The 23,469-nt window shown below is 53.5% G+C and overlaps 1 protein-coding gene across 4 annotated transcripts in view; it reads right to left on the reverse strand.

Annotated features, from left to right (window-relative positions):
- Nucleotides 1-1,043: 1,043 nt before the first annotated feature.
- The window catches only part of PLEKHB1 (pleckstrin homology domain containing B1), a 36,419-nt gene continuing 13,993 nt past the window's right edge, over nucleotides 1,044-23,469 (reverse strand). For all 4 annotated transcript variants that reach the window (XM_073334623.2, XM_073334632.2, XM_073334649.2 and 1 more), the window contains exons 5-7: nucleotides 21,983-22,022; nucleotides 5,640-5,742; nucleotides 1,044-2,132 (exon numbers count right to left, since the gene is read on the reverse strand). In XM_073334623.2, the coding sequence (XP_073190724.2) occupies nucleotides 1,996-2,132; nucleotides 5,640-5,742; nucleotides 21,983-22,022 (280 nt within the window). In that variant the 3' untranslated portion in view covers nucleotides 1,044-1,995. The remainder of the gene's footprint in view (nucleotides 2,133-5,639; nucleotides 5,743-21,982; nucleotides 22,023-23,469) is intronic.

Consider the following 23,469-nt stretch of genomic DNA (forward strand, 5'->3'; position numbering starts at 1 on the left):
TGAGCAACGGGGGTTACAACACAGTACCAGACAGTGCACGGGAAACAGCTAGGGTTAATGCCTGCTACTGGATTGCACTGGGTTCCTAGAAACCCTGTGGGGTGTAAAAACTGCCCCTTGCCACCCACAGATCTGCTAGGAGAGATGGGAAAACAGCCTGTTTTCCCTCAGCAATTTACATGGTGTCTGCCTGCCTCTTGGAATACAGGTGGGCACAGAATGGGCATACTGCCCCCCCACCCTTGTGCACACCCACTCCTGCCCGTGGCTGCACAATGGGCATACTGCCCCCCTCACCCTTGCATGTACCAAGTTCTGCCACTGGGCACAGATTGGGCATACTGCCCTCCACTCTTGCGTGTACCCACTCCCAAGGGTGGGCAGAGAATGGGCACCCTTGCACATGGCATAAAATAGGTATAATTTCTTCCTCCCATTCATCCCAGCCTGGGCCAATCTATTCTGCAGCTGCTTTCCCTCTTCGTGTCCTGGGGTCAAACCAGGGGCATTGCTCCTAGCAGGTGGTCAGTCTGGGGGCTCAAGCAGCCACGTGTGGAATTGGCCGTATAGTCAGGCACCCCCAGTGCAGGCTGTAGTGAAAAGCAGAAACCATCTAGAAGTGGCTGGAACCGGGCCAATGGGAGGGGCATGGCTTGTGCCTGCCACGTCCTATTCACTCACTGTCCTGCCGCCTTGAAGGGGGAGTAAGAGTTGAGCAGCATGGGGCCCTGGCATGGCCTGAGCATTGGCCATGAGCCCGTGAAAGGGCTGAACTTCACGCTCCTCCTGAATCCCCCTGCTGGCAGTGACCTGTGTGGCAGCGATCTCCTTCATGGCCTAGCGCTTTGGGGGTCCACCGCAGGGTTGCCACAAAGACCTCCCTTGTCCTGTCGCCTGGGGGTGGTATTCTCAGCCCCGGCAGCTCAGAGAGCAAGAGATGGGGCTGAGGGATAGACCGTAGGGGGAAGAAGGGACTGGGCGCTAACCAACAGGCCAGCCCCAGCACAAAGCACCGTGGGGGAAGGACAGAGGGCGTCATACACTTAGCGAGTGAGTCGTATCTTTTTAATAGGTGAGTGGAGTGTAACAGACGCTGGGTAAGCGTCAACATGCGCTGGTGTAAATAGGACACAGAAGGATTCGCGTGGCTCATGTCCAAGTACGTTTTACAGGTGGTGTGAAATACGCTGTAGACTTTGCCGATTGCTCTTCACTGTGCACTGGACCATATAGAATCACGTCTAAACTAAAATACCCTGGCCCCCTCTCCCCACAATGGGATGACTTCTGTGTTTCCTTTACACAGCTTGTCAGGCACATGTTCTATATATGTTACACACCTGAGGGGGGCTGCTACATAGGAAAGGGGCTGTTTCCTTATACTTCCTATTTAAGTCCAAGGAGGATTTCTTGTAAATGCAACGTATAAAACATCTGCAACTTACACAGCACTGGCCTGTACGCTACAGGGATCTGAAACCCATGGGCCAATCGAGACAGGATTCTCAGCTGGCGTAAGCTAGCATCACTGTACTGACATCAGTGGAATTAAATCCTCCTACACCAGCTAAGGATCTGGCTCCGTGCTCACCTCCTCTGTCCCTCTCTTCAGAGGAGGGCCAGGAGCAGAAGCTGTCATTTCGGAGTAGGAGACGACGCTGGGAGGTACCGGAGGTCTCTGCAGCGCTCTCTGCTTGGCCCTGGTCAAGGTCTGGTTGGGCAGGCACAGTGCCTAGGTCAGTGTGGGCCAGGGGCATCTGGAGTGTGTTGAGTGATCAGAAAATTTAATGACTGCTGGGTTAGGAGGCAAAGGAAAATTTATGCCACCAATGCACCTAGTCAGGCACGCCAAGCAAAGTGCAGACTCATTGGGGATGGGAGGGGAACCTTACAACGATCTATGTTATAGGGCATCGCCCCGCAGGCCTCCTGGAGGGAACCCAAACTTCTCGGTCAAGCGCTTGGTGCAGAGGCGTCCCGCAGGCGAGTGAGTTCCTAGAACCAGCACGGCATCCACATGAAGGATCCCAGGGCGGCCCCGGTGGCGGCACCAGCCAGCAGGCCCAAAGCCATCTGGTCTCCCGACACGCGGTAGGGGTCCTCGCGGACAATCACATGAGTCACTCCAGGTGCTGAGGGGCAAAGACAAAAGGAGATGCAGGGTGAACATGGAGGAGGGTGCCCAGGGACACCATTGTTCCTGCAGCCCTGTGCAAGAGGAGTGAACCTACAGCAGCACCGAGCTTACGCAGGGACTTCACCAGGACCTGGGGAGCGCTGCTTCTCGCTCTCAACACCAGGGTACGGTGTGATCTGAGCTGCTGGGGGACAGGGGGAGACCTGGGTTCTGCTTTGGGGCATTTGATGAGAGCCTGGGCAGGGTTCGTGATGCATTGCTTGCTTGGCTAGTTAAACTGTGAGGGTGTGTCCTTCCTGCTTGAGCTGACAATCTCCTGGAGCAGTGAGCAATATAGGGCTTATGACACACAGTGCAGTATTTGTTTCCACCCAGCAGGGTGCGGTAGCGCGCACACAAGCCATGGTGACTGAGCCTTGAACAAAACAAAGGCAACACCTCTCTTCCACTTCTGAATAAGCCAATCAAGTGAACCAGTTGCTCTAATAATCAGGAAAGCATAAACGCACTTTCTGCAGGAACCAGCTGCCCAGGAGACGTAAGCCAGGAGCTCTTGGCTCTGAGCTTCCGCGGGGCCTTGTGTGTGTACAGCTGTGTTGCCTCACGCACCACCCCAGAGCTGGGTCCGCTGCTCAGGTACTGCCTGGTGCGAGTCTGGAATCTCCCAGCTGGGCAAGCCAGGGGCCAGATTCCCTGATGGTGGGCGGGTTAACATGCCCATGATAGGACCAAGCAGGACCTGGGCTTGCCGTGACACAGCACCCCTCTGAGCTGCACAGATGCCGCGCTTCAGAGCGCGGCTCGCCCTGAGGCAGGGCATGCGGCCTCTCCACCTCCAGGTTCCTGCCAGAGATGAGGAAACAGCTTTAATTTAATTTCTGATGTATATTCCCACTGCAGGGCCTGCATCCTTCCTTCCGGCAGGGACAGGGACAGGGACGGCTGCCTGAGCCCTGTGCAGATCCACCCCTGCCAGAGGTCCCAGGCCATTCAGGGCTGGCCCCCTGCACTGCTGTGGCGAGCCAAGAGCCCATCTGCATCCAGGCTGTGACAGCTTGGCTCCGAAGTCGCGGGTGCAGCCAGGGCAGTTCCAGGTTGGTGCCACCAGATGTCACCCTATCATTAGGGATGTGGCTCGACGGGAGGGGGAGCAGCCGGGCACCCAGGGATTTGGCTCCTGTAAATGTCTGACAAGCTCAGGCTCTGATGGGAAGCTGCTACACCCCCCCCGCCCGCCCCCAGTCGGTCATGTGTCCTAGCCACAGCTTCCCTCTGCTCTCAGACTAGCACACTGGCTCCAGGGCAGCGGATCCTGGGACCCTTCAGCCTGGAGGAGAGAAAGCGGCAGCTGCCCACTGCTTGGCAGGGGGTTAATTCTGAAACAACGTCCCATGGAACATCCCTGCTTCTCTGGCTTAGCTACTCAGTAACACCTCCAAGCCCAATCCCCCATCCCAGCCTGATCCCCCGTCCCAGCCCCAGCAACCCCCCGACCCGATTCCCCCATCCCAGCCCCAGTCACTCCCCCCCAGCCCGATCCCCCGTCCCAGCCACAGCCCGATCCCTCATCCCAGCCCCAGCAGCATCCCCATCCTGGTCCCCTGTCCCGGGCCCAGTAGCACCCCCAGATGGATTCCCCCCCCCCCAGCCCCAGTATTATCCCTCAGCCCGATCCCCAGCCCAGTCCCTAGCCCCAGTAACACCCCCCAGCTAGCCCCAAATCCAGCATCTGTAACTCCTCAGCGAGTCTTCACTGCCAGCACCAGTAACCCCCCATCCAGCTGCCCCTCCCAGTACCAGTCACACTCTGGGGCAACCCCCTCCCAGCATCACTAACTCCTTCCCCAGCCAGTCTCCACTGCCAGCACCAGCCATCCAACCCAGGCCACATTCCCAGCACCAGTAACCCCCAAGCCAGACCCTCTGCCAGCACCAGTAACCCCCCAGCTAATCCCCTCTCAGCACCAGTACCCCCCCAGCAATCCCCCTCAGCCAGCACCAGTAACCCCCCAGCTAATCCCCTCTCAGCACCAGTATCCCCGCAGCAATCCCCCTCAGCCAGCACCAGTAACCCCCAAGCCAGACCCTCAGCCAGCACAGTAACCCCCCAGCTAATCCCCTCTCAGCACCAGTAACCCCCCAGCCAGCCTCTCTGCCTCAACCAGCCCCCCAACCCAGACTACAAACACAAATCCCCCATCCAGCACCAGTAAGTCTCAGGCAGCCCCCACTTCCAGTGCCAATAAAAACCCCAGCATCACCCTCCACCCCAGACCACCCATCCAAGGCTGGCACATCCCAGCCCCCCCAGCCAGCCCCCTCCCAGGACCAATAAACCTCAGTTTTCAGCCCCTGCCCAGCACTGGTCCCCATGCCAGTACCATCCAGCCTCACCAGCCCCACATCCAGCACCCACCCAGCTACTGAAGAACAGCCTTGCCCAGTCAGCGGCCTCTGTGCACTGCATTTGCTGGGTCTCAGGCCAGTCCACACCTGGAACTAACTGGTGTCCCTGTTGGCAGCCAGAGCAGAGAGGCCAAGGACTACACAGAATGAACTCCTCTCCCTTCCTATGAGATGGTCGATATTGGGCCAGGGTGAGGCAGCAGCTGTTACCCATTAGGAAACAGACAGAGCATCAGTCTCTAGTCCTGTCTGTCTAGGTTCATAGGGCCAGATTTCCAAGGTAGTTAGGTGCCTAACGATGCAGAGAGGAGCCTGGCAGGATGTTCAATGGGCCTCTACCTGCGTCTCTAGGGGCCTAAATCCCTTTAAAAATCTGGCCCCATAGATTTTAAGGCCAGAAGGGACTGTAATGAGGTTCTGATGCTGGTGTCCACCACCATGGTATCTCAGCACCTTTCAAAAGCAGGAAGTGTCCATCCAGCACCTTTTGCAAGCAGTAAATTCAACGCATTTATGTTACATTAAATACGTGAAGGGAATATAATGTTTTGCAAATGACTCCAGGAATGGCCCAGAAGTCTGCAGCAGCGCTGCTGTGCAATGCAATTTGGACCAGTGCTAGACTACCGTAGGAATTTAATTTTTAAATTAAAAAAAATATTGGCTTCTTTATAAACTGTCCCATTTTAGCTTTAAGAGATGATGCCAAGTAACTAATGAGCTGTGACCTTTTGTCCTTTCCTGGTGAAGCTAGGCACAGAATTGAATTCTACCTAGAGTTACAAAACTCAAGAAATGTATTTCCTGAAGGAATTAAGCGTCCTCTTCTGCTTTATGCACAGAAATAAGCAAAACCCTCAGTAAATTAATAAGAATGATACTGTGGCTTGACTGGCTGGGGTGTAAATGGGCCCTGCGCTCTAGAGGTTGAAATCTGAACACCTGTCAAGTAAATAACACGGGTGTCTAAATCTGCTCCGTTTCCTGCAGGCTGGGTGCAGCCCTCTGGATCCTGGCCGGTTGCTAACCCCCCGCCTCATTGGGGCCCCCCCCAACAGTGTGGGCTGTGGGGAGGCCATGATGGGGAAACACATACCTCCGTATTGGTTGCCATAGTATCCCGAGCTGACGTACATGGTCTGGTGGGAGTCCAAGGGAACTGTCTGGTAATAGTCGTCATACGGGTTGTACATATGGACCTACACGAGGAGGGCAACACAGATGTTAGACCCAACGGTGATGCCTTGCCACCTGCTCCTGACTCTGCCTCACCCTCATGGTCAATAGCGTTTGCAGCATGGCAGGGCACGGACGTCTTTCCAAACTTGCTCCTGTCACCAGTAATTCTACAAACCCCAACGCCCCAGTATCTGGACCCCTGGGAACAATCTTTACATCGGATGGTGGCACGCTGCATTGCTTCTGTAGGCCAAGCTCACTGCCCACATCAGGGTTCCTTTGATCTCTCCATTCCCCCACAAGCTCCCTTCCATCCCACCTCCTCCCTCATGCCAGGGGCTGTGACCCCCCCCATTTCTCTCTCCCCCCTACCAGGGTCCCCCATTTCCTGCCCAGTGCCAGCGGCCCTGATTCCCCTTTCCCCCCACCATTCTTATTTCTTTTCCTTCTGTCAGGCAGATAAGTCATTCAGGGTGCCAACATTTTTAACCCTATTGGGATGACGGGCAGAGCTTAGCTGAGGGGTCAGCTGGGGGTCTTGTTATGCTGGAAGATGTTAACGGTGCCATCAACTGGTTCTTTGCTTTCTAGACAATTACAGACCTGGCTAAAGCTGCTAGCTCTGCTAACCAGATGCCAGGGGCTCTGTGTCTCCCGCATTTCTTTCATCCGGTTTTTCCATTTTGCATCAAACTCAACAGGGTTCTGCTCACTGAGGCCTAGCATGTTCCCTGAAATCTTACAATTGATTGGCTGTAGCATTCAAAACTTATTGTTACATCCAAACTGACCCCATTGCGGCTGAATGTAGGATCGCGCTTCACTTGGCCAATTATGGTAAGCCCTCGAGGCCCCAGCTGAGATCAAGGCCCCCTTATACCAGGCACTGAAGGTACAGATAGTAAGAGACAGTCCTTGCCACAAAAAATTTAGTCTAAATAGACAAAGGTCAGGAGGGGAAACTGAGGCACAGGAACAAGAACAGACTTGCCCAAGGTCACTGAGCAGGCTACTGCCAGAGCTGGGCCTAGAACCCAGCTCTCTGGGGAACACACTTGCACTACTGGGAAGAAAGAATTCAGGGGGCAACACAACCCCAGCTCAGGTGGGTGAGTCTCTCTCTCTCTCATGCACCCCCCGCCCCATGTTTGAAAAGCACACAGCATCCAATCATCAGCCTCAGCTGCAGCGTGTGCTTAACAAAATGTCCTCCAGCAACCAGACGTGCAGCAAGAGCGAGCGAATGCTGCTGCTGCAGCCCAGATTTCCTGCTGGGGTTTCTGTGCACAGCCCTCTGCAGAACCCATCTCCCCCAGTCTGTCCTGGGCATTTGATCTGTATTGAATTGCTCATTTCTGCGGCTGAAGCCTCAGGAGAGGAATTAATGCAGATTAGCAGCTCTCTGCTCTGTGCCTCCTATTAAAATGTATTTATTTGTACCTCGGGAGTCTGCTCAGGGAGGCTGTTAATGATGTGAGAGCTTAAACTGGTTTTAAATGGTTCCGCTCTCCTTCAGACTGATTTACAGACGTCCCGCAGAAGGGCCCCGAGACCTGAGGGTGCGTCTACTCTGCAAGCTGGAGGCGTGATGTACCCAGGGTGCCGGGCGGGCAAGGCGAGCCTGGGCAGCTGCCCCTGCTATTGTTACTCGAGCTAGCTTTGATCTGACTTGATTAAAACTAGCTGTTATCTCTACACATGCTGCAGTGCAGCTAAAACCGCCAGCTGGAGCCAACGGGAAAATTCCCCATTAAGAGGGGCAGGATCAGGGCCTAAAACAGTCAATGCGTGAAGAGGCCACACTAGGTACACTGCAGTCTGAAGGGGCGCACCCCCCACGAACAAATCACACGTGCAAGGAACGGTCGTGCCCTGTGTTACTGGCCCAACAGGCCGCAGCAAAGCACACAGCACTAGCTACTGGTGCTGCGTGTGGTCGAGTGGACTGAGGATGGGACTGAGAGGCAGGAGTGCTGGGTTTCATTCCTGCCTAACCAGCTGCTGTGTACCGAGGGCCAGCGTGGGAGGAAACCTGCCGCTTGAGCGGGGCACACGTTTGGCCTAAAGGAAGGACGGAAGCTGGATGTGAGCGAGGTGACAGCAAAGGGTTAAGAGAGAGCTGTGAAGTCACAGCTTGAGGCAACGGCCTCCATTGCCAATGTGCTAGGGCACCTGGCTACAAGCTGGCCCTCTCCAGGGATGATTAAAGCACAACCCAACAGATGAACTCCCGCCTGTGTCCTTGGACTGTCCAGAATCAGGGATGCTGGTAAGGTCCCTGCTGGAAACCGTGCCCTGGCCCAGCTGGACGTGTGGCTTAGCCAGGCCTCTGATGGATTAGATTTGGCCATCGGCACAGACAGCCGCTCACCCCAAGGGCTCAGAGCCTGAACGTGACCAGCAGTTTGTGCTGATTTCTCTTACACACGCGGCTCCAGCAGATGGGTTCAGAGAGCAGCTGGATTTCTTCAGGGGTCCTCACAGATAGCGTCACCTCGACCAGCCCCGGTAACGTACTGAGCGTTCCGAGCGATGGGAGGACACAGCACGAAACCCTCAGCCAGGCCGAACGCAGACACGCGCGTTCCGGAGCAGAGACATGCCGGCTGCGGACAGCATAGGGATCCCTCGGTCACAGCACGAGTGCATGGAGCGCAGCTCGCTTTCCTCTGACAGCCAGTGCAACAAGCATGAGTGTTAGAGCTGGAGGTGGGAGCTTGACTGATGGCCCTGGAGACGGAAACCTCCCGTATCCACACAGACAGCAGGGGATGCCTCTCCAGCCTGGACTGTGCCTCGGAGAGGGCTCCGACTCCGTGGCCCCATCAGTCCTGGGCCTCTCCCCAAGGCTGCCAGTTAGCTCCAGTTGTGGGGGTGAATTTGTGTGGGTGGCGGCTGTCCACCAGGTGCTGGGCTGAGCTCCCCAACCAGTCCACATACAGCTCTCAGAGCAGTCACCCTGACAAGACTTAGCCACCACCGACCTGGGATGGCTGGACAACCAGGCACCGTGGTGCTGAAAGGCCTCCTGACCTACTCTCTCTATTGGTATTGCAGTAGCTGCTTGCTGAGGGTGGGGCCCCACTGTGCCAGGGGCTGTACATACACCGAGGGAGAGGCTCTGCCCCAAAGTGCAAGCAGTCTAGCCAGAGAAGACAAAGGACACAGGGAGGGCCAGCCTGGATCAGACCCAGCAGTTATCTGATCCAGAGGCCGGTCTGTGACAGCGGCCAGTAGCAGATGTCTCAGAAGAGGGTGTAAGAGCCCCACAGTGGGGAGATGTGGCTGCCTGCCCCATGTTCGCTCTCACCCTGGTTTCTAATAGCCAGGGCTTGGCTACAACATTTTCATTATTAATTCAGCAAAGGGTGGGAGACAGGCAATCGTATTATCCCCATTGTACAGATGGCGAGTCTGCAGCAGCCCGGATGGGCAATGGAGACCAAACGACGTGCTCAGGGTCACACAGGGAGGCTGTGGCAGAGCAGAGCGCCCAGAGTCCCTGTCTTGTGCCCTAATTACAAGACTGCACTCCCGCCCCTCCATTACCAGGTGCTGGAGTGCTCTGCTCAGGCACTGCGGGGTTAGCTGGGCTACCCCGGGAGCAGCACTGCACTTTGATTCAGCCCACTGGCCAGTACCTTTCTTTGTGAAACTCAGGCAGCAATAAACCCCCATCCATGCCAGCGGCACAAGAGCCCAGCACCTTACGGGGTGCCCTGGGGTGTGGAACTGATCACTGCATCTCTGCCAGCGGCCTCTGGCCACTGACTTTGTGGCAGTGGTCTCCAAACTGGGGTGCACACACCCCAGGGGGTGCGCAAGATGATCCCAAGGGGTGCCAGACGGCACTCCGCTGTTTCTTTTTTTCGGCAGCAGCTCTGCCCGTCCACGGCTGGTGTTCCCCTCCGGCGGCGCGTCTGCGGCAGGTCTTCCGTTCTTCTTCCATCGGCAGCACATCTGCGGCAGGTCTTCCCGTCTTTACCCTGGGGGTGCGAGAGCCAAAAAGTTTGGAGACCACTGCTTTATGGAGCACTCAGTGGGAGCGAACAATAGTCCAGAGTGAAATGTGGCCGAGGCGAGAACCCATGCAATGACCTGGCCACCTCCAGGCCCCCCAGCTTGGGGAGGGGGAGGGGGGTGACTCAGTGAATAATTCAACCAGGGGAAAATATGATTAGAAAGCAGAGGTTTGAGACAGGAGGTGAATGGCATCCCCATGGAAACACATGGCCAGAGCCATCCCCCGAACCTCAAGCTGGGATGCATCAAAAGGAATCCCAAATTGCCAGCAGCTGCCTCCCTCCCACCTCCTTAAAATGCCCTGCCCCATCCTTCCCCATGGGCTAGACTCAGTGGTTCACGGACATGGCTCAAGTGGCTCATACCGCAGGGGCCGGGTGCCAGTAAAGAATCTCATTGTCCGTGGGTAGCCCTCGCCACAGACTATGGGCTGGTCTTGCTGCCCGGGAGCCACAGACAGCAGGGAATGGAGAGGAACGAATGTCCTCAGCCCCTGCCCTACGGGAGGGTCAGGTCCCAGAACTGGCTAGTATGGAGCGTGCCAGGGAGGGGCAATACCAGGGCACCTGCGAGAGGGTGTACGTCAGTGCCAGATGGACCAAAGGGGAACGGACGGTCTCCGACCAAGGGGCTGGAGGCTAGTCTAGCTTCTCACCCCAGGGCAGCGTTGGGGAAACCAGCATGCCTGCTGCCTGTTCTGCCAATGATCAGCGCGCAGCAATGCCTGGCATTAACGATTGGCACAAAACACTCCCCTTGTACAGAGCATAGGCCACCATGCAAGGCAGGCGTGGCTGACAGACACGCCTTCCCTCCATGTGGGTGTAGAATCGCACAGGATGGAGCCAGCAAAGGGCTTCAGGATGGAGCCCCGGCCCAGCCTGGCCTCCCCCTGCCCTGCAACCTTCAAACAGGACTCGCTGTCTACACAGCCTGCAGGGGCAGAATGGTATTAAAAGGCCAAGCTGGGAAACGAAGCCATTCGTGGCCGAGCCGGACAGGTTTCCTGCTGACTGGGGAGATGCTGCCAGGCAACTGGTGGAGTTGGTGAGTGGCCACTTAATGGCACTGCTGTGCCCCCATCGAATGGCCTCCCTACGGGGTGGCTATCACAGGGCCTGACTGGTGAGCTGCAGGAGAGGCAGGCCGCTGGGTGGGTGGCTTTAGCACAGAGGCAGCGGTCTATCATAGGGCTGCGTTGTTCAGGGGCTGCCTGCGCTGCTACACCCGCCTGTATACCAGGCTGCTCTCTCCTCCTACAGCCCATTCATCGGGTCAGTTTAAATCCTCTACATCTCTCCCCACAGGAGCGGCCGTGTAGGCACCTCAGGGCCCCACTGGGGCTGGCTGCTTCCTCCATGGGGTCCAGCACAGTCTGCCTGCTCCTGCATCGTCATGGACCAAGCCCGAGAGCAGCCGTGACACAGGAACAAGGGCAGTCTGGAGAGCATGGTTCTGTTCCCGGTTCCGGCCTGCTATGAAATTTCGGGAAAGTCATTAAGGCCCAAACATACTGAACTAGCCTCTGATTCTGGGTGCCCAGCTGGAGCCATCCCAGGCCTGCTGTCAGTAGGAGGAAAGGGTGCTCAGCCACTCTGACAAACAGATCCTGGCTTCATTTGCCTGCTCTGCCACAGAATCCCTCTGTGACCTTGGGCAAGTCACTTAGCCTAACCAACGCCTCAATGCCCCAGCTGTAAAATGGGGGAGATAATCCGTCCTTCCTCCACCTGTTACCTGGCTGGGTTATGTAGACAGTAAGCTCTCCAGGGCGGCGGCTGCTCCTTACTCTGAGGTCGTACAGTGCCTGGCGCAACAGGGCCTCTAGGTACTACTGTAATACCTCTAATAAATATTCCTGCATTCCCTGGTGCAACTGGGGCTGAGGGGACTGTAGCAATAAAACACAAGAAAGCACGAAGGGGTGAATTTTAAGTCTCTCACACACACACCCCCCTCCAACCCCCTTAAATCTTCCTTCTCCACGATCCTGCAGCAGATGTTTTGGGGGCATTGACGTCCTTGAGAACAAGGAGGATTTGAGGAGGCAAAAGCAGTGGTGCTGGAGAGGAAGGGGTTTCTGAGCCAGCCTGCACCAAGCACCACATCAATATTACAGACACAAAGAAAGGGAAGGCTGCAGCTGGTGCGCGGCTGTGCTCTGGGAACACGCTTACCCTTCTAATGTATGGGGAGCCACGGGGAAGGGATTTTAGTCCCATCTCAAGGAAACATCGTGAATTCAGCATCCTCCTGCCCTAAGACAAGGGTCCAGGGAGGAGATTCCATCTGCACTGCAAACGCCTGCCATTCGCTGCTAGGGGATCCATTCAAAGCAAAGGGCCGAGTCACTGCGCTCCAGCAGGGTCCCGCCAACAAAAGCAGGGCCGGTGTGGCTAAGACCTCCCAAACTCATTCCACTCGTGGAACTTTAGCTTTCAGCTGCATGCACAGGTCCCATAGGCTAGCTGTGGTGTCCGGGGCCCGGGTTAGGACACGGGGCCCCTCAACTAAGTCTGGTGGTGTAAACAGGACTATACGCTTAGGCCCCCAATTCTGGGCTCTGCTGTAGCCCCTTAGCTGAGCTGCCATTTAGGGGCCGCACAGTTGGTTTAACCAGCCACCAGCGGTGGTGGTGGGGTAGGGGGGATTCCCAGGCAGACACAGAGCAGCTGGAATGCGCCTACATCTTGGTTTACTGGGATATATAAGGGGAGGAATATGACCAAAGCATTCTCAGGTCCAGCTCTTATAGGCAGAGTAGCCCACGGTGGCCTGTTCAAAGTCACCACAAGTTCAGGTAGCCCCCGAGGCTGCTCTAATTTATGCTGGGGGCTGGGCAAGCACCTGCCTAAGGCCAGAATTTGTAAGGCACAAAAGCTGGCTTATAGGCATTTGGGGCCCCACTCCCTGGGTCTGTGTCTCTCACAATCGGGGCCTTAGAACTCAGCAGAGCCGCAGCAAAGCTTGGGAACACGGCTCAAAGGTCCATCCTCACAGTGCTGTAAGACTGACGATATTTTAACTACAGCAGGGAGCTAGCGCCTGGTCACGGGACCGCCCAACGGGGTAGCGGGTGTAGTGGACAAGGCCTAACCTGGACATCTTAAAACAGGCCAAAAAAAACAAAAACAAGTCACGAGTCAAACAAGTTTTGGAAGCCTCAGCTGCAGCCGCCCCCACTTGGGAGGAGTCTGCTGCAGAGTGTCAGACCCTCCGCCATTTGCTCTCCTCCCAATCCGCTCGGGCTGCAGGGGAAGCCACCGTTCAGGGCCCTGAACTTGCCACCGAGCAGCAAACTGGACTCTGAGCTCGGACAGAAATCAATGCCCAGCCATGGCCTTGGAGCTCCCCTGAAGTTGCCCTCTCTCTGCTGAACTCAAAAGAGTAGAACAGTCTCTTTCTCCTCATGGCTAGTGGTCACGTGCCAGGCTAACGGGTTTCAATACTAACAACCAACTATCAAACACGGCCATTGGGCCCTGATAGACCCCGGCCTGGAACCTCCTAGCCAGGAGGAGAATCCAGCTCTTGTTTATTAGCCTGCCTGGCTGGAGTGAACCAAGTCACTTCACACACCCAGCAGGACAGGGCCTAATTAGCAGCTCCTCTGCTGAAGAGGCAGCTTCAAAGTGGGCCTTTGCTCAGTGCTGATGCAAAGAGGTCAGGCCAGGGAGAGAGGCCAGAGCATGGCAAGGCAATTAAAATCTCTTGCGTCCCTCTTGTGTGTACAAGCTGGGAAGGCCGGGGCCCAAGGCCCACCGACGCCAGGCCTGGTTTTGGCAGAAATCCAGGTGTGTGTTTGAAGCAGGGAGGGCCAGCAATGTGGAGGCAGGCTTTTTATCTTGACAAGGTCTGTGTGAAATGAGAGCCTGCCTTTACCCTCAACCTTCTAGTCTTTGCTCCTGTGTGTGATGGGAGACTGCACGGGGCAGTGAGGACGTTGCACTTCAGAAGCAAAGCGCATCCATGTGTCACAGCCCAGGCCAGAGAGCGGCAGGAGCAGATGACCTTGTGCAGAGACAGAGGTCATTTAATCCAAGAACAAACCCAGAGAAGAATCACCCCTCCCCACCCCCACCCACCCACTTACTTGTCTTTCCCTGAGTTCCAGGAAGACAAAGGAAATAACCCGTTTCCCTTTCCCCATGCAGCACCATGCCCCTGGATGCCTGACCTTGAGAGAGCCAGGGATGGGATGGGACAGAGCAACAGGACAACACCCTTCCGCCCTCAAGCTCCAAGATGCGCAGCATAAATCAATACACTGATCAGCCTCACACAGCCCACACTGGCTTTTGTGCACCAGTCACCTGTGTTTTAATCTCCTTCTCCCATTCATCTCGCTCAATACACAATTAGATTGAGTGTGCTGGGGGGTTCGGGGGGGGGGGAGGGGAAGAGACAACCAAAGGTTATCTGCCTCACGTTCTTATTCACTTTGATGCACACTCTCCTTTAATTCATCTCTGTCAGCCCAGGTTTGAGACACTCCTGCTCTCTGGGTCTCCAATGTAAGCATCACAGCATTAGATCATTTCCTAGTGGTACAGGGAATCTTGGGCAAGTCTCTCTGTGCCTCAGTTCCCCATCTGTACAATGGGGATAACAGCCCTGCCGCACCTCCCAGGGTGTAGCGAGGATGCACACATGGTCTGCATCACCAGTTCAGAGCGCATGTGGCTAGGACAGGCAGAAGACTCAGACTCCTGGGTTTTCCCCCCAGCACTGTCACTGACTTGCTGTGTGGCCTTGAGCAGGTCACTTAACCCTCTCTGTGCCTCTTCTGTAAAATGGGGATGATACTGACATCCACCTGCCTGCAAGATCCTCAGCTAAGAGGTGTTGCAGGCTTGTAACTTAGAGCTGCCTTCCAACAGTGCAGAAAGCTCTGCCTTCTCCTAGCCACAGCACTTGGCTGCTTCCTCCCTGTGTCCCTTTGCCTTCGCTTCCACTGTGTGACTGAACATAGGAAAACTCATTATCTGCTGCAAACATAGCTTCAGGCCCCTCTCCAAAAAAGCCCTGCTAGGGTCAACCATTGATCCCCAGCATGCGCCAGCTCAGCAGCAAACGTCTCTTTCTTCCCAGCCCAGCTACCAGGAGACTTCTGTTTCCTTGCTGCTGGATTCCCCACATTAAAGATGCTAACAGCTCCTTCCTCATCAGGGCTGGCTCATTTTGTTCCGGAGTGAACTGGAGACAATGGGAACTAGCCTCTTCTAACAGCTCTCAAATTCGCTGTCATCCCACGTGTTAACCTGCAGCCCCTGCCTCCACCAGGCAGAGAGGGAGAAGACTGGAAGAGGAGGAGTCACAGCCATGGGGAAACACAGCTCCAGTGCCCCTCCAAAACACCTCCCCGCCCCCAACCAAGGGCTAGTGGGGCAAGACACAACAAGGATCATAGAATCATAGAATATCAGGGTTGGAAGGGACCCCAGAAGGTCATCTAGTCCAACCCCCTGCTCAAAGCAGGACCAATTCCCAGTTAAATCATCCCAGCCAGGGCTTTGTCAAGCCTGACCTTAAAAACCTCTAAGGAAGGAGATTCTACCACCTCCCTAGGTAACGCATTCCAGTGTTTCACCACCCTCTTAGTGAAAAAGTTTTTCCTAATATCCAATCTAAACCTCCCCCACTGCAACTTGAGACCATTACTCCTCGTTCTGTCCTCTGCTACCATTGAGAACAGTCTAGAGCCATCCTCTTTGGAACCCCCTTTCAGGTAGTTGAAAGCAGCTATCAAATCCCCCCTCATTCTTCTCTTCTGCAGGCTAAACAATCCCAGCTCCCTCAGCCTCTCCTCATAACTCATGTGTTCCAGTCCCCTAATCATTTTTGTTGCCCTTCGCTGGACTCTCTCCAATTTATCCACATCCTTCTTGAAGTGTGGGGCCCAAAACTGGACACAGTATTCCAGATGAGGCCTCACCAATGTCGAATAGATGGGAACGATCACGTCCCTCGATCTGCTCGCTACGCCCCTACTTATACATCCCAAAATGCCATTGGCCTTCTTGGCAACAAGGGCACACTGCTGACTCATATCCAGCTTCTAGTCCACTGTCACCCCTAGGTCCTTTTCCGCAGAACTGCTGCCTAGCCATTCGGTCCCCATCGGCCAGGTCTACAGTAGTTATTATTACTAGGTAAGGAAATGAAAGGAGCAACCAAGACAAAAGTATTCTCCATTATACCGTGGGGGAAACCAAGGCATGGTTGGGTTCAGTTGTTGGCAGAGCCAGGACTTGAGAATCATGAGCCATGTGCTCTCTCTCTTGCTATGACCAGCATGTACCACTAAGGAGCAGAACTGCAGTCTCCTGCCCCCTCGTACCCTGTTCTAACCACTAGACCATGGCAGCCCAGGGAGCCCCGGGTTCTAATGCACCTTCCAGTCCCTTGCTTTATGCAGGAGACCATGGACAACCTATGAAGGGACCTCGGCCCTCCCATCTCACTCTTCTACTCCAGTCACATGGACCACCTGCAGCGTCCATTCAGGGGGCTCCGACTGATGATGACAGAGTTTCATGTTGATGAGACGCTACAAGGACTTGGCAAACAGAACAGGTGAACCTGCACATGTGTGGTCAGACAAAGGCAAGAACTGCAAACACAGTTACATGTGGGACAGACAAGACAGTCCATGACCATTGCAGGCTGATGCATCCTTGCTTCGCGCTGCTCACATAAGCTGTAAATGAGCCTCGCTTCTACGTGGTTAACAGGGATGTGACAAATAGGCTGCCACTTTGTTCTGGTGGGGGCTGTGGCATGTCAGTGACACGTGCTTGTAGGCACCTGAGGGGCTAGAACCAGGGACCATGAAGGTGCTGGGCCACTGTCGCGGATGCCTCTGCATCGCCACCGGGTGCTCAAGCTCGGTTTCCGTTGGGGAGCCCTGTGAAGCTAGGCACTGTAGGAAATACCACCCAGTGGGGACTTAGTGGCACCCTCCTCCCCAGCACTCTGATTGGCCCATGCCAGTCTATAAACCCGGAAGCCATCACAGGGAGCTGTTTGAGCAATGATGCAGATTGCCTGCTTGCTTCTTCTCCAGACCTTGCCTTACTGTGACTCCAGCTCCTGACCCCGGTTCATCCCTGACTCCGCTATTTACCTCCTGCCTGCAACTTGGTGCCTGCCCCTGACTTCCTGCTATCCTGACCTGGATCATTCTCCACTCCGCCACAGGTCTCCTGATCACAACTTGGTCCCTGATTAGCACACGCTGGCCACCCATGGCCCAGCTCTGACACATGCTTTCAAATTTGACTTCAGTGTGTCTTTATAGCGTTTCTACCAGCCACCATAAAGAACAGGTGCCTCTCTTTAGCTGACCACAGAGGGTTAGGGTAGCCTTGAATTGGCCGCATGAATGAGATGCTAAGGCTAACGCAGCTGAGCTTTAAAGAGCATGCTTTGAAAGCAAGACATCCGGTGACAATTAAGGATTTTCATATTGGGAATCTTGTCCCACCATTTGACCATGCAAAACACACCTAAGACAGCGCCTATGGAACGGACAGGTTTCCTAACGCAGCAACCATACGTTGTCCATGTCTCACAACCCTACAGAAGCACTGTCAGCCCGACTGCCCGACAGATATTTCGATTAGTGCTAATTTCATCACCCCTATCGTTCCGTAGGTGGTGCGACAGCATTGCAAATGCAGTGCAGGTCTTGGCTATATGATGGGTGGCCTCATCAGCAACTGTGGTATGCTGGGGCTGCGTATGCTCTAGGTAGCCAAACTTCACCACAGGCTTGAGATTGGTCTTAAACAGGGTAGAGGTGCGTCCCCCGGCACACATTGGCTTCGCTCTTCTGTTCTCTTTAGGCTGATTGTTTAGGCTCCGTTTTACCACAGTATCGATCTGTCTATATCATAAAGCAATTGTCACACAACATGTCCAGGGGTCTCCAGGATGCCCCATTGATGCACTGCAGACTCCCACTAACAATATTCACCACATACATAGCATAGCATTTTACACCTTCCACATGCTTTACGGACATTAATTCATTCCCAGAGGGAGCTGTCATCACCCCCATTTTACAGGAGGGGAAGTTGAACTACAGAGAGGAGAAAGGACTTGCCCAAGGCCACAGAACAAGTGAGTAGCAGAGGCGGGATTAGATTTCAGGAGTTCCTCCTTAAGTCTTTGCAGGATCGAGTCATTATAAGCATATTGGGTGAAATCTTGGCCCTATTGACTTCACCCAGCCTGCCTATTGCTCATGGTTCTGTTATCCCCTAGGAGTCAAAGGCTCATTCCTTTTTCATTCGGTCAAAATTCCCATTGAAAGGACCATGGGATTTGGCCTAAGGTATTTAGCAATTTTCTTAATATCAGATTTTGTTATTTTCCTGGGGATAGAAGATAGGCTAATTGCCAGGATCGTGCTAGGTTCCTCTTGGAAGAGTTGCTTTTGCCAATTCCCTGTGGCTTTCAAAAAAACAAAACAACCCAACAGCGGTCTGATAAATTTGTTAGCCAGTTCCCTTAACGCTGCATCTCCTCTGGACTCACTCATTCGTATACATTCACATTTCCCAAGGATTCCCTTAGCTATTGATCTTTTTCAAAAAGAATTTGTACAATAGCAGAAAGCAAGAAGAACCCTTGAGAATCTTCTGTGCTCCAAGAAACATGTCTATGGAGCAGCAACAGGAGGCAGGGCTCCCAGGCTCCAGCCATTGTGTTTTGAAGGACATCTCCAATTTATTCTCCAGCACAACGAAGAGGATCCTCCCATTTCCCTTCTTTGTGATAAATCCAGTAAACAAGTTCATTTGAAGAGGTCAATTCAAAAAGTTATTGCTAATTCCACCCCCAATTAGCAGCGTTTCCTCACCAGAGAATCTTAGCTTTATGAATGGCTGTCAGACCAGCAGCGTGACAGCATTTACGCTCTCCCTATGCTCTTAGCAGCACTATTCTCCCCCAGCATCACTTGGCAATGTTATTTGCCAGTGGCACTCAACTCTGTGGGTTCAGACAATACAAACAAGAGAACACTGGAGCCACCAAGCTTAAAACAAAAACCCTTCTCTTCATAGAGCTCCCCAAGACTTATCAACCAAAGAGACGCTACTTTTGCCTTCCAATTACTCTATCCTGCTGGTGAGGGAGGAAGTGGGGGCTCTATCAGCCTTCTCAAGATGCACCCTTTCTCCAGGATTTGATCCACTAAACGAATGTCCTAATGTGTTTCTCTAGCCATCTCCAGAAACTCTTTGCCAGAATAGTAACATCTGTGAAGGGGGGTGGGGGTGGGGGGGTGTTTTTTAAGACATTTTTAAGCCAGCCAAAAAGCCCAAGTGTAGATGCAGTTATATCGGCATGAATGCTTTACAACTTATTTTGCTCAGGAAACCAGTATAAGCCATGCTGGCAAGAGCCCTTTGTTGCCAGTATAAGCTGTGTCTACGCTAGGAAGGTTTTCCAGTACAACAATAGCATCTACACTTTAAGTGTAGGTAAGGCCTTAGACTTCTGTTGGACCAGCAGTAGCTACTGTGTGATGGACTATTTTCTTCAATGGTGGAGTCCTCATGAAACTGGAGTGCAATTAGGTTTCCTTTCACTATAATTTTCCCAGCTCAATGGAAAATCCTGCCACACTGAGCATGAAATAAGCCAGTCTTCTGTTTCTTTGTTCCATGCACACACACAAAAATAAACATTTTGTGCAATGTTATGGTGGACAAACTAAGCAAATCAGGCAATACAACCTTAGTCATAATAATATCCAGCTCTTATATAGTACTTTTTATCATAGATCTCAAAGCACTTTACAAAGGAGGTCAGCATTATCCCCATTTTACAGATGGGAAAACTAAGGCACAGAGCAGTGGAGTGACTAGCCCAGCATCACCCAGCAGGCCAGTGACAGAGCTGGGAACAGAACCCAGATTTCCTGAGTCCAAGTCCAGTGCTCTACCCACTTGGCCCCACTGCTTCTCTTTATGGTGAGATGCTCCACCTTAACTGCGCAATTGCACACGTTTTTAAAATAAGGTCTCTCTGGACATCCTTTTCTTTTATAAATCAATAATACAAAACACCAACTGGCCCTTCGCATACAGCTTCACACTGAGCCCGATTCTCCTCTCACTTACACCAGTTTTACATCACCGGCTTCAGTGGACTGGCTCCTGCATACCACTGGTGTGAGATCAGTCAGGTTCACAGTCTACGTGCTGTACATACCACATGGAGTAGCATGGACTCTGCCACCTAACCTGTCTCATGACCACTGAGCAGAGCAGAAATATTGTGGTGGGACTTTGTTGGTGGAGTATTGTATAAAAGTCAAGTCAGAAATCCTACAAACAAAGGAAATGAGCAAGGTAAATGCTCATAGGGTTTACTAGGGTAGTGGGCATCCCAGCATGGGGGGTGTGGGAGGTGAGGGAAGGGTGTCTAATCAATCCAGAGGGAGATGGGCTGAGGCAAGGAGCAGTGGGGACAGGAAAAGATGCATCACCCTGCATCCACTATCTGCCCCAAACCCCCACTGCAAAAAATTTGCTCCAATGTCTGTAAGCAAGGCAGCGAGCGGATCCTTGAAAGCCACCCTGCAGCTCTTAAGGAAATCGGCTGTAGGAGAAGCTTAGGCGCACAGCTTCTCATCCCTGCTCCCACGCCCACAGGAACAACCACGAAAGCACATGTCTCCCAGCCCCACGTAAGCAACCAATAGGCTCCCGCAACCATCCCGAGCAGCAAGTAGGGGGTGTAACAGTATTTGAGATGAGAAACAAGCACAGGAGCATCACCACCACAACACAGAGACAGTCAAGGGTTGGACAGAGCAAATGGTGGGAAGGCGACACCTGTGTCTGGCCATGCCCCAAGAAGACGTATGGGAACAGCCGTCCACCAGTCCACCACAAGGTGGCTCCAACAAAGAGTCCAACGATCCAACAAAAAACACTGGATTAGAACACAGTTTAGCCAATCCCCTCTTCCCTGACATATCCCCCGCTCCCCTCCAGCGTACACCCCCATGATCCTAATTCCTGTCCCTGAACAGGCATCGTTTGCCTCATAGCGCCCTTAGTTTATCCAATGCCCCTTTAGTCCATATTACCCCCCCCCCCGGCCCATTTGGATGAAGGGGTCCTGCTCTATCTTTACAGTGCTAGGAGCAAAGCCATCCGAGGCGAGGCCTGGGATGAAGTGCACTCTGTCCCTGGACAGAACAATTCTCCCATTATCTGTAGGGTCCAGCAGCAGCCCTCGCTCTGGTATAGGCTCCTCTTTGTTGGGCTGCTGGCATAGGCCTGGCTCAGTTGCTCCGTCATGGGTAGAAACAAAAGAATCTTAGATATTCAAGATGGAGGAGGCCTGCTGGGTTAGCAAGTCCATCCCCCAGCTGGGGCAGGGCTTCTCCCTACGGTATGTTCCCTCAGGCTTTTGTCCAGCTTATTATTTTCAGCCCAATCCTCCTGGTTATAAAACTGTGCATTACACTAAATAACCACTTACATCCATAAAACTAATCCCTTTAGGCAGCTCCAGACCGATATCCCTAGTCATTGCCTCGTTAAACTCAAGAGGTAGTGTGGTCTAGCGGACACAGCACTGCCCTGGCAGTCAGAAGAGACCTGGGTTCTTGTCCAGTGACCTTGGACAAGTTGCTTCCCCTCCCTGTGACTCACTTCCCCCTCCCATCCTTTGTCTGCCTTGCCTGTTTAGGTAAAGAGCTCCTTGGAGCAGGGATTGCCTCTTACTAGGTGTCTGCTCAGCACCTAGCATAATGAGGCTCCAATCTCAGCTGGGGCAAATAATTGGTAATGATAGTGAGCAAAATTTATTAAGAAGGTCCTGATTCAAGGACCAATGAAGTCAGCTGAAAGACTCCTCACTGCCTTCAAGGGGCTTTGGATCAAGACCTTAACCTCGGCTCATAAATCAACCCCTCGTGAATTCGAATCCTCTCAGTTGCTCTTCTCTGAGCACCATCCAGTTTGTCCGTATCTCTTTAGTACGGAGGTGCCCAAAAGGGAATGCAGTTCTCCAGGTATGGTCATGCCTCTTCCCACTCTCTGGGACGAGATGCCTTTGTGCATATAGCCTCCCCCGCCACACTCCTCCACTGACTGACTCTATGGGATGGGGGATGGGGGCGGTGGACAGGGGAGGGGAGATGGAAGAAGACAGCTCATTATTTGCAGCCTGTAATAAGAGCCCTATGAAATGGAAGAAGGAAAGGCTCACCGGGGTGTTTTTCGCCTCCAGCACTGCCATCTTCCAGGCGCTATAAACAAAATGGGACAACAATATGTGAGCAAATAGATGCCTGGAGCAATTTTAAAACCACATCAAGGCAAAGCTCTTCCTTGGTTAATCTCTCAACGCTGCTCTACTATCAGGGAGCTCAGCAAACAGCACAGCGCCTAGGCCAGCGATTCTCAAATGCAGGCACCATGGTCGCATGTGACCACCACGGGCTTTTCTTGTGGCCACAGCCTCCTGGGCAGTGATTGGGGGGCAAACCAGCCACCCCTCCCCTTCCCTGTTGCTCTTGGATGTGCCACCTTAATGTTGGTTGCTGGGGCTGCCAGCAGGAGTTGGGCCCTGCCCCCCTCTGGAGACACCTGGGACACAACACGGGAGGAGAAGGCAGCCTGTGAATTCCCCACCTTCCCAGGGATGGTGGGGTTTGGGCTTCAGCCCTGGGATGGCAGGGTGACAGGCTCTGGCCATGGGGCTTCCGGCTATGGCCCCGGAGCGTCAAGCTCCTTCCTGGGGCCCCATCCCCCGAGCTTCAGGCTCTGGCTCCCCGCTGCCTCCCTCACCCCTCATCGCCCCTGGTCCCTGCTGCCTCTCCATCCACCTCCCCATCCAGGGCTTAATTTGTCCCCAGGCTTGCTGAGGCTGAGTAAGTCTGCTGTGAAAAGTGATACTTGTATGTTTTTTTAATATCACTTTTCACAGCAGCAGACTTACTAGCTAGCAATAAATAAATTACAATGATTTTGATGTGCATATTTATTTGTTTTTCCCAAAGTTAATTATTTTAGGAAAAATTGTCAGAGCGGCCACCAGCAAGAATTGGTGGCCACACTCTGAAGCCACCAAAAAATTTGTTGTGAGAACCCCTGGACTAGGCCCTTCCTTTCACAAAGGGCCAGGAACCTTTCACCAGGAATGAACCAGGACCTGGGAGGAGAACCTGTGCCCCTGGGAATCTCCTTAGATCGAGATAGTTCTGGTTAGTTAGCTGAGGAGGTGGCTGTTGGGATTGGAGAGGTTTCAATTTGGCCCCACTTCTCCTTTAAAGTGACATTATGGAATTTCCATATTTATTATCCATTGGTGACTGCCAATCTAAACGCCATCAGTTTCCAAGCCAGGCCTTTTTATCCGACAGTCTCACAAACTGTTCAGAGCTGAAAACTCAGCTGGGTTCTTTATGCCTCAAACATCAACACCTGCAATTAATATTCTGCATCTGGAACCAGGCTGACACAAGAGAGGCAAAACAGAACCCAGCTCGCTCTCCCAAAGCTGCATCCCTCAGCAGGGCTAAAAGGAGCGAAGACAGGTGTACGCTAATGAGACCAGCAGATAAAAGTTAAAGGCAGACAGGAAGCAGAGCTGTTGAGTAAGAAGGTGCCACTTCTACTTAGCCACTTCTCTGACCCTATATCCTCACAGAGGCTAATCTCAGAGTCTAATCTCAGCTGTGTATCACAGGGCGT

Source organism: Lepidochelys kempii, chromosome 1, assembly GCF_965140285.1.
Source record: "Lepidochelys kempii isolate rLepKem1 chromosome 1, rLepKem1.hap1, whole genome shotgun sequence".
NCBI classification, from domain to species: domain Eukaryota; kingdom Metazoa; phylum Chordata; order Testudines; family Cheloniidae; genus Lepidochelys; species Lepidochelys kempii.